General features: G+C 43.0%; 1 protein-coding gene across 1 annotated transcript in view; it reads left to right on the forward strand.

The window, feature by feature from the left end:
• The window catches only part of CLCN4 (chloride voltage-gated channel 4), a 60,745-nt gene that overhangs the window by 8,113 nt on the left and 42,390 nt on the right, over positions 1-10,242 (forward strand). Inside the window, exons 2-3 of the mRNA XM_019525538.1 lie at positions 5,828-5,979; positions 6,419-6,518. Coding sequence (XP_019381083.1) covers positions 5,836-5,979; positions 6,419-6,518 — 244 coding nt within the window. The 5' untranslated portion in view covers positions 5,828-5,835. The remainder of the gene's footprint in view (positions 1-5,827; positions 5,980-6,418; positions 6,519-10,242) is intronic.

Consider the following 10,242-nt stretch of genomic DNA (forward strand, 5'->3'; position numbering starts at 1 on the left):
AATTAAAGTGATCAAAAACTGGTTTAAACTTGTAACAGAACAAAAGCTCAGTATACATAAACCAGTTTCAAAATGGCTGAAACTGGTTTAAGATAAACCTGGTTGAATATAGTATCAGATTTAACTGATTTGGGTCAAACTGGTTTATAAAACTTCTGTTCCAGACCCCTTCCTGGTTCTAGTTAAATCGGAGTCCTCCAGCATCCCAGCATTTTGCAGCCTTGGGCTGGACTGTGCTATCTGGTGCAGAGAGCAGTGCTGACCTTGCCCCTGTGCCTCCCTAGCTGGAGCAGTGAGGGCTGGCTGACATGGAGATGAGGGGGTGGGAAGCCTGGCTGGGGATGCAGCCCAGTCTATGGGGGGGACTGCCCCTCCCCCCCCAAACAAGCTCCAGCTGGGTCTGGGGACAGAGGGGAGTTAAACACCCCTTCCCCCACTCAAACTTGCTGCTGGCTGAAACTCTAGACCTAAAATCCCAGAGGCATCTGGAAGCAAGAAGAGGAAGAGATGAGCACCCCTGCAGAGTCCTGCCTCTGTAATTCTGCACTGCAAATCCCAGATCCCTTGGGGGGCAGCAAGATTAGGAACTGAACATACAACCAGAGAGCGATGCTCTAGTTCTCCCTGCCTGTCTCACCCCGCCCCACCCTGCCCCGCTTCTGGCCTGAGCCACTGCAGGCATGTGGCTGCATTTCCTGAATCAAGGATAAATGTATGTTCACTTCTGTTTCAATTTAATCTGTGCATCTTAGACTAACCTTCAAAGACTATTCAGCCTCGGGCTTTTTGACTGTCTGTATCTAGCCTGGGAATACAACTTCCAGTAAACAGTTACTAATGTCATACGTAGGGGTATGTTATGACTTTTTTATGTAGACCCCAAAGATCAATGTTACTAAGAGACAGGACAGTTGAAAACTACCTGTCTGGTAGTATTCAACTACTGTCTGCTAGTTGAATACTGGCAGTTGCAATAGGAAAAAATGAATAGGAAAAAGAAAGATTAAAATAATACTAGTTCAAATTTAAACTATAGGTAAGTAGTCTGAGGTGTGAAGGATCATACCAGGTAAAAGCATACAGGCAGCTGAGTACTTAAACTACTTTTTTGCCTGCTTTAATGAGATAATTAGGGAATGTCCTGAAAAATACAAGGGGCAAAATCCTCTCTTCACTGTTAATAGCCACTATTATTTTGTAGGCTATGCCCCTTATTTTGCAAGTAACTATAGGCTCCTGAAAGATATGTCAAGGCTAAATGGCTTCTGGGAGAGCAGAGCCTGCTTTTTGCTGCTATTTTTTGCCAAAGCAGTAACCTTCCGAAAACCCTTTTAGGATGTGAAACAAGACTAACTGTTAACTATAGGCAACATTGAGTACTAACACAGACAGAATATGTCTGGACTCTACAAAAAGGAAGAGAGAGGACAATATATATAGAACAAATTATAATATCACAGTTAAGATTGGTCATAGACTAATGTGTCTTTAATAAGTTAAAGTCATGATGGGTGTGTCTGCACATGCCCATACGGTGACATATGACACTGGTGCAATACATGCTGCTATTGCACCATGCTTTAGTATAGAGGTTTCAACCTTTTTGGTCAGTGTGCAACTGGTCGAAAAGTGGTGGCGGGGGGGTGTTCTGCAGTGGCCAATCAATGAGTGGGGGGTGGTTTCTTGTAGCCAATCAACAACTGGGCAGGAGGGTCCCTCGTGTGCCCAGGGCAGTAAAACCTTAAGTGCCAGCGATGGAAATGCTGGTGAAAAAAATGCTGGCAGTGCACAGCAGCACAATGTGCTGGCAGCCCCACCCCCCGTTTTTCTGTGCTGCTGCTGTCTACCCCCTGGGGCTTTCCCAAGTACCCCCAGGAGTACATGTACCTCCGGTTGACAACCCCTGCTTTAGTACTTCTTTCTGGTGAAGTAATGGCTAAAAATAACCGCTTCATGGGCACTTGTTGATGCACCCATCATGACTCTAATATAATACCCATTGGGTGCATCTACGTGTGACCTTTTGGAAGTACTGCAATGTACGCTGGGCTCACGGTTATTTTTAGGCACTGCTTCACTGTAGTGTGCACTATAATGAGGGAACGCGCCACTATGATGAAGTAGCTGCTGGTCACATGTCAATGCATGTGGTCACTGTGTTGCTGTAGCATGTTGCTATGGCAACGTAGCATCACATGTAGACGTGCTCAGTGGGTATTATGTGAATGTCTAGGCTGGCCACAAAAGAAGGAAATACCTGCATTTAAAATAGTACAAGTCTAGGCTGACCACAATGGGTCCCCTTTGTGATCTGGAAATTACTTGCATATAATTGTTATAAGCTTACTGGCTTGTTGACTTCATAAGGACAGAAGGGAAAAAAGGGAAATGAAAGGAGACAGCCGCAAGACTCATGGAAATTGAACATGAACAAGGATCAACAACTGAAGAGGTGGTAGAATTTGATTGGATAACAGCAAACAAAGGAACTGTGAGGTGTAAAAGAAGAGGTTACATGGAAAGCAACTTGGGTACATAACAACAAAGACACCACTGTGCAGATGCGCTGAAGCCCCCTTGCCTGACAACTTAATCTGGCCAGCAATATCATTGAGCAATAGACTACTCATCCCATATGTAATGTATCTGATCATTTCATTTTGCTTTAAGCTGTCAATAAATCAATGTGTTCTATACGACTGGAATGGTCTGAGATCTCATTTATTATTGTTGTCCAAGCCACCTCAAATCTACTTGTTACAAGTGTAACAATCTGAAAGAAGATATTTAGGATTTATTACCTTTATCAGTTTGCCCTAAAAGTACTTAGTATCTTTAAAGGATAGTTACAGAACCTGAAGTTCATTCCCTGCGTCCAAATTTTCCTTGTAAATTACAGTTGTCTAGTGGTTCTTACCCTATGTCATGGATTCACCCCAGAACCCTTTGGGGTTCACTGTGTGACATGCACGGGTAATCTCCTAGATTAGTTTTAATCCTGTGGTGTTTAGTCTCTATTTGTAGCTGGTGGGAAAGTAGGTTAAGTTTAGTCACTTTCATATCTATATGTATTGGATATAAATATATTTATTATATTAAATTGGCTATAAATATAATTTTGATATGTCTTTACATTACGCCATGTCTGTTTTAGTAAGGCAGTGGTTGACTTGAGCGGCCTTTGATTGTTCACACTTACAAGAGACAATAGCTGAGAATTAGGGCCTTATGACACCCTCTGAGCTGAACAAATGTTCATGAGTGTGGGTGCATCTGCATGTGCCATTGGGAAGCTTATTGCTTCACAGTTTATTGCTCCTGGGAAGGTCCTGGGCCTGCATTTTACATGCACACCCATTGCACTGCCCATTGAGCTGGGTCACAACAGCCCTGGTGTAGAACAGTACTGGGCAAAATGTGTCTGACCCACCCCAACTCACATGCCCAGCCCTGCTCCCCCCCACCCCTCCACCCCCTCATTCCTCTCCACTGTCCCTACTCCCCACACCACCCACATACCTCATCTCCCCACATACAATATAAAAAAGTAAGACTTTATTTTGAGCTATTATGCAATTGCCTTTATATATACTACTCAAAAATACATAAATCAAGACAAAGAATATTTTTTGCAATAAAATTAAAATGTTATAGTAGATGTTTGATTTTTAGTATATGATTTCTTTTTTCTCTGTAATTTGTTAAAATGATATTTCTGAAAGATTTTTTTGTATGTGGCCCCCAACAGCTCACCAAAACTCATTGAGCGGTCCACCAGCTGAAATAATTGCTCACCCCTGGTGTAGAACTGTCCTGGGAATGTGTCTCAAGCGTGCATACAGGCAGCATCTGGAGCCAAAGTACTGTTGCGCCCTACAAAGAACTTCTCAAAAGTAGTGGAAGCTTTTTAATTTCTTTATTTCTTTTTTTGGTCTGCTATCTTAGTGGTCACAATAACAACTTGCCATATTAATGGAAACTGAGCCATATGTGCACAGGCCCATCTAGAGTGTCACTGCTGAAGTTTATCATCCAGAGTGATATGCAGCAGTGATGTCTGAACTCTTTTATGCTCAGTTTGTGTGAATTACCTAAACCAGATATAGGAGCTTGGCAATAATGCATTTAGAACTTGATGTTCTGCAAACCACCTTGGTTTTTCTACTTTCTAATGCAGCTGTATATGTCAGCCCAGGTCCTTGAATGTTCTGTGGAGGTGGCCTGAAGTTCACCATGCCTACTTAGAAGCCTGTAGGAAGACTACCCCACTGCCTAATTCCAAGCCCTGTATTTTCCATTAAATGCCTTCTGGAAATTGAGGGCTATCCTCTCTATCCTGGGGCAGAGAGACCTCTCTGAATTTTCTCTGGAAAATCAATGGGGTATTTGGCTACTGCTCATCTCCAAAGGTCTCAGAAACAACTTAAAAAGTTATTCCAGTGAGATAGAAGGCAATTCATTGTGTTCCCAAAGAGGCAGGAGCAAAACTGTCCTGGTTCTGCTACTAGCTGCTGAGTAAAACACTTGGAGAAGATATAGCCTTTACAACCCATTGTATAAGGTGAACAGCATATCCACACCCTGTGATATAAAATCTAAGTTTAGAAGATCCCCAGTCCTTAAAGAATGCTTTAAGATGTGACTGTATAAACTAATGCTGTGAGGTTTGCTGGAGGCTGCAGAGGCCTTAAAACTAACATTCCAAAGGAGACATCATGTCCTCAGTGCTCGGGTAATCTGAATCCCTTCGATCACCCCACAAATATCAAAATTGTTAGCTATTTCATTGGCATTCGAAATATGCAGATCTAAATAGTAATTTTCATGTTATGAATATTTGCACAATGCATTATGTGCATTGTTTTGCCCCTTGTGAGTGGATTTAGCAAGAGCAGGGAGGTATTACCCCCTATTTGTTTTCCAGTCTGGCCTTTCAACTATCTAGTGTCCTGTCATGTAGTTGCTAAGACTATGGATGCTTTTTTAGATGTTGGCCAATGGGCACCATCAGAACAGAATCCTGAAACCATCCTGTTTTGGCTGGGTATATGTGTTTAAATGAGCTGGGAATTCATAATCTTTTTAGTCATGTTAATGTACTTTTTTAGATAGAGTGGTTGAGGGCTGGGGTGTCATGGGCACTAAGGTGTAGGGTTGATAGGCCAGAGATTGCAAGTTTGTGGCCTTAGTAGAAATGTTTTATGCCCCAGCCTGTCAGAGTCCAACAAATCTGTGAATTCTGCTAAATACTGTGTCACAAGGACATGAAGAAGGAAAGATAGGATGGTACATTTAGCAGTTGAAGTTGGCTTTAAAAACTTATTTTTCATGCATGGTAAACTCATTTAAAAATGAAAGTGCCTCTAACATCCTAGGCACCCGCCATATTTACTCAGTAAAAATTATACTGGGATCTAGAGTGGAGAGTCAACAAGCTATCCTGGTACAACTGCTTGCAATAGTGACTCTTACAGTGCTTTGCAACTTGGTGGCAGGGCAACTGGTAATAAGCTTGTATTTTTGAGCAAAACAGCCACCCTGGGGTAAGCTTCAGGCATACAACATATATATGTTTTGTTCCTTGATTTCTCCCAGGATTGTTGTACACCAGACTTAATTAAGTTACAGAGGTGTAGGGTGGCACATCATCTGTTTCTCTTTTTTACACTGGTACACATGTAGTGTGTGTCCATTGTCAGAGAAACCCTGTCTCATGTATTCATCATGTAGTGCTTAGGGGAAGGTTTTAAAGGGTTCCTGGAAATATGCTCAGTAACATGGAAAAGATATGAGGACTTATTACAGTTTTTGCTTTTCCCTTCTACAGATACTAATATGGTTAATACAGGAGACATGAATGGTTCTGGCAATCTGATGGATTTTCTGGATGAACCTTTCCCTGATGTTGGGACTTATGAAGACTTCCACACCATTGACTGGCTAAGAGAGAAGTCCCGTGACACCGACAGACATAGAAAAGTAAGAGATGTAGGAATAAGCACACACATGAACATACCAACAAAAGCCTTGGTAATATTTATCCCTAAAGCAGAAAAATGATATTTCCAGCATTGTTAAAAAATATTTTGAGTTGGACGTACAAAAAGGTGGGAATAATTTACCTTTTGGAATTCATAATTTCATCTATCAATACCAGAAGTAAAAGAGAGGAAAAAACCTACTGAATGTAAAGGTTCAGAGCTAAACTGAGTAATTGTTTTGGCTGACAAATTCACCTTAAACAACTTTGTTTCACTAGCTAACAAATGCACTGGAGACAAAAAAAAGAAAAAAAAAGAAAACCTGATTGATTTTATGGGGATACTGATGAAGTTGTTTAATAACTGCCTTGCCTTATGAACATGATGCAACAAAATTTAAGTTTGTCTGAATTAGCCTCTATATGTATATCTTTCAGATTACAAGCAAAAGTAAGGAATCCATATGGGAGTTCATCAAGAGCTTGTTGGATGCCTGGTCAGGATGGGTGGTGATGCTTAAGATAGGACTCCTGGCAGGTCTGTGCCTATTAGCCAAAGTGGTGTGTCTAAATGTCTTTCTTGCAGCTTTATAACTGACATCTGCTTATGTTTCACTAACTTTCTGCAGTCCCCAGTGTTTAAAGACAGATGAGATAAAAAAGACAGCTGTGCATCCATGCATCTATAGTGCTTAATGAAAAATTCACTTGGAAAGTCTCCCACTGAGTGCTGACCTAGAAAAAAGGCTATTAACGAGTAATGTGATTTCTATGTTAGTTCTGAAAACAAGCTGAGTGAATGTGCCTTGTCCTTGAGGAATGGTTTTGACTCTCAAACCCTGAATCATGTGTTCTTTTATTCTTGACCTTGGTTACTTTAATTCTATGAATAGATATTTTGATGCAGGATGGAGAGTATTTGGTAGTATACTGGTGAAACATAGCTCTGTAATACACTAGATTCATTGTAGACTGAGAGTTATCTCTTTAGATGTACATGAAAGGAAAACAGAGTTTCTGACTAAATTTCAGATCTGCTCCCAAAGCAGGCAGACGTTACATATTTAACAACCTGCTCAAACTCGGATGGGAAATTCATTAATTTCCTTAGTTGCCCTGTCTTCTGCTCAGTTTAGTATGACTTCCAGTTTGGAAGGCTGCACTCACATTATCAAGTTGAAACAGCTGCCTCTAACATTTTCTAATGATGTTTCAATTATGTCAGTGTGATCGTGCATCAGCCCTCTCAGTAACAGAATGATTCAATGTCCATGCAAAAGCTAGTGTGACTACTTTGCTTTAACATGCAAAATTAGCCACAAAGGCAACATCCAGATGAAAGCAGCTGTGCAGTATGCGGCACCACAGACCCATCTGTGGCACCATGCACTGCACATTCAGGTGTTCTGCACAGTGCAAGGTAGCAGTGCAGGTAGGGTTTTTTTTGACCCTGGGAGATCCCAGGGTCAAAAAAACCCATCAAAAAAAAGCAAGGCAGCGCATGCAGAAACAGTGCTTGCCACTCAAAACCAGAGCTGGTCAGCCAGATCCATGCTACGGCTGCCAGCCAGGCTCTGAGTGGCAGGATTGCCACTGCTGCAGCCCCAGAAGGCCCCCAGGATCCTAAGTAAGGCTGCTGGGGCCAGCGCAATTGCTGACCCTAGCCTCTTCTATCCCACTCGGGGTAATCTGCTGCACATTAGAGGGCGTATGGCACAGGCGTTTCTTGGAGACAAGTAACAGTGGCACAAGGTGTGCCTCTGCTTCTTGTCTCCAGGGAAACAGTCCATGCACGTGTGGACGCAGCCATAGGATGTATCTAGATGAGCATGCATTTGCAGTTTATAGCACTGCAAACCTATCTGTGGTGCCCAATGGCAATGCAAAGTGGGTGCACGTACACCCCCTGAGATCAGCTGTGCACCCCCTGGAAGCACCAGCCATGAAACCAGAAGTGGACTTCTGGTTTTGCCACTGGCTTAGTGATCGGCCACTGGGGGACCCTCTCCCCTGCCCCCCGTTGGTGATCTGGTGCCCCCCCCCCCCGACTCAGGAGGCAGCAGTCACCCATGGGGGGGCTATAAACCACATGTAATGCACACGTAGGTGTTTGCCATGCTACTAATTTGCAGCACAGTGGAGGCAGGGGGGTTGACACCAAGTCAAGAAAACCTGTGCCTGAAAAAAGGTGGAACAGGAAGGAGGATGCTTGTGGCAGCAGAGCGGGGCCACCCAAATCCTGGCTGCTGCTAGAGTCCTGTGAAGCCCCCAGGACCTCAGGTAAAGCTGTTGGGGCCAGCCCAGGTCCTGGCGCCAGCTTCCCCTGCACCACCTGGGACAACTGCTGCACACCAGGGGGTGTGTGCACAAGTGTTCCCCAGGAACAAGTAGCAGCATCACAACTATGTGCCACTGCTATTTGTCCCCAGGGAAATACATGTGCTTTCTCATCTGGATGCACTCATACAGAGGTATTTTTGTACTCATTCCTATTTTTATAAAAGTACTTAGAAAGATCTCTTTTATTCCAAAGTAGAATGAAAATTAATCCTGAATCCTTGAAAGTTGCTGCAAAAAGTCCTCTGCTAGCTTTAGTTGTGGTACATCTAGGCTAAGAAAAGAGGTTGAGAGTAAGTTGTATCATTTATTAGATAAATTCACCCTTTTCCACAGCATGGCTACAGTTTAACACCCTTTACCTTAAACAGTTAAATTGATGGAGCTAAACTCAGGAAAATATTGCAATTAGGTTGCAAGGTTGTTGGTTGTAGCTATGTTGGTCTAAGACCATAGGCAGTCAAGGGTTTTTGGGTAAATGTGATATCTTTTGTTAGACCAACTAAAAAGTTGGAAAAAACTTCTTTGTAAGCTTTCAGACACAAACAAGCTTCTTCAGGCATTGGGATGACTCTGCTCACAGGTGTAATTTTAACCCAATTGTAATTAGATTTGTTAGGGGCTCCCTCCCTTCCCAAGGGAGAAGGTGAGTAACCCACAAGTCACACATCAAGGTAAAACCCAGTTATAATTCTTTATTGGATGATAATCAATTCGAATTTCACTAAATCAATGTATAATCAAAGCTTTAAATTTGCAAGTGCATTAGGCTGGCGGAAAGGCACTCCCCACCCTACCCCTGAGCTATTACCTGATGGATCTCGGGAACCCCACCCTGCGTCCAGGGTGGTGAGACTACCTCCTTTATGGGGTCCTCAGCCTTGTCCTCCCCAAAGTAGTTCCGCCCAAGTCTTTGTTCTTATGAACTTTATACCTTTCTGCCCCCCATCCCCATGTGTTCCTCCAATCACACAAAGCTTTTAGCCTTATCACCTTTTATGGATTAGAGCAAGCCTCATCGTATGCTGCAAAACTAGGGAGGTCACCTTGGACCCCCTCGTAGTTCCTCCTTTTTCTGAGTGACAGGCAGAGATACTTAGGCAGTGCCACAGTTCCTCTTTTCTGAGCTGTTAGTTCGGGTACTTTTCCAGAACTGTTGTATTACTTAAGTGCAGTTCCCGCCTCCTCCCAGAAGCCTCTTTGGGATGGACCTCACAATCCCTCCCTGACTAGTTGCATCTGCACGTACTCATGCCAATCAAAATTTCGTAGGATGACATAACTGTCGACATAGTCTGTCAGACCCTTCATTTGCCAATACAACCTTCGAGCATAGCAGGTAAGCATACACATTAAAAAGCATAGGATAACGATGCATAATAACACAATAACTATAGGGTGTAGCATAAAATTCATCAACCCCGTCCATGTGAGACTATATCCCGGAAAGATGTCGTACCAATGGTGTCCAGACACTGACTCCAATTCTGCTGTCAGTTTCAGGAGCTTACCCTTTTGGTGTATTATGTGCAGGCTCGCTTGTTTCTCTTTACTCAAAGCGCTGGCATTATGTACCAATCATCTTTTTCAATTCCCCCAATTGTTGATAGACAGCTTCCCATGAAGGGCCTAATGACATTGTCCAATTCACCAGAAAAACCCTTGCCAAGGCTAAGGAGCGGGAATAAATGGGCTGCCCATAGATGTGCCCCCCACTTTTTCTACAGCAGTGGCATTACAGCGACATTCTCTGATGGGAGCTTGGGAGACGTTCCCGTCATTCCAAGTTACTGGAGTTACCAAAGCGACACACAAACACCCAATGGCATTCTCAACTACCACCATAGTTTGGTTAAAGATGCCATCCAATACACAGTCTCCCACACTGTCTTGGTGTAGACAACAGGGATCGATCAGAAAATTTT

This window comes from Gavialis gangeticus, unplaced genomic scaffold, assembly GCF_001723915.1.
Source record: "Gavialis gangeticus isolate Ggan-Ray unplaced genomic scaffold, GavGan_comp1, whole genome shotgun sequence".
NCBI lineage: Eukaryota > Metazoa > Chordata > Crocodylia > Gavialidae > Gavialis > Gavialis gangeticus.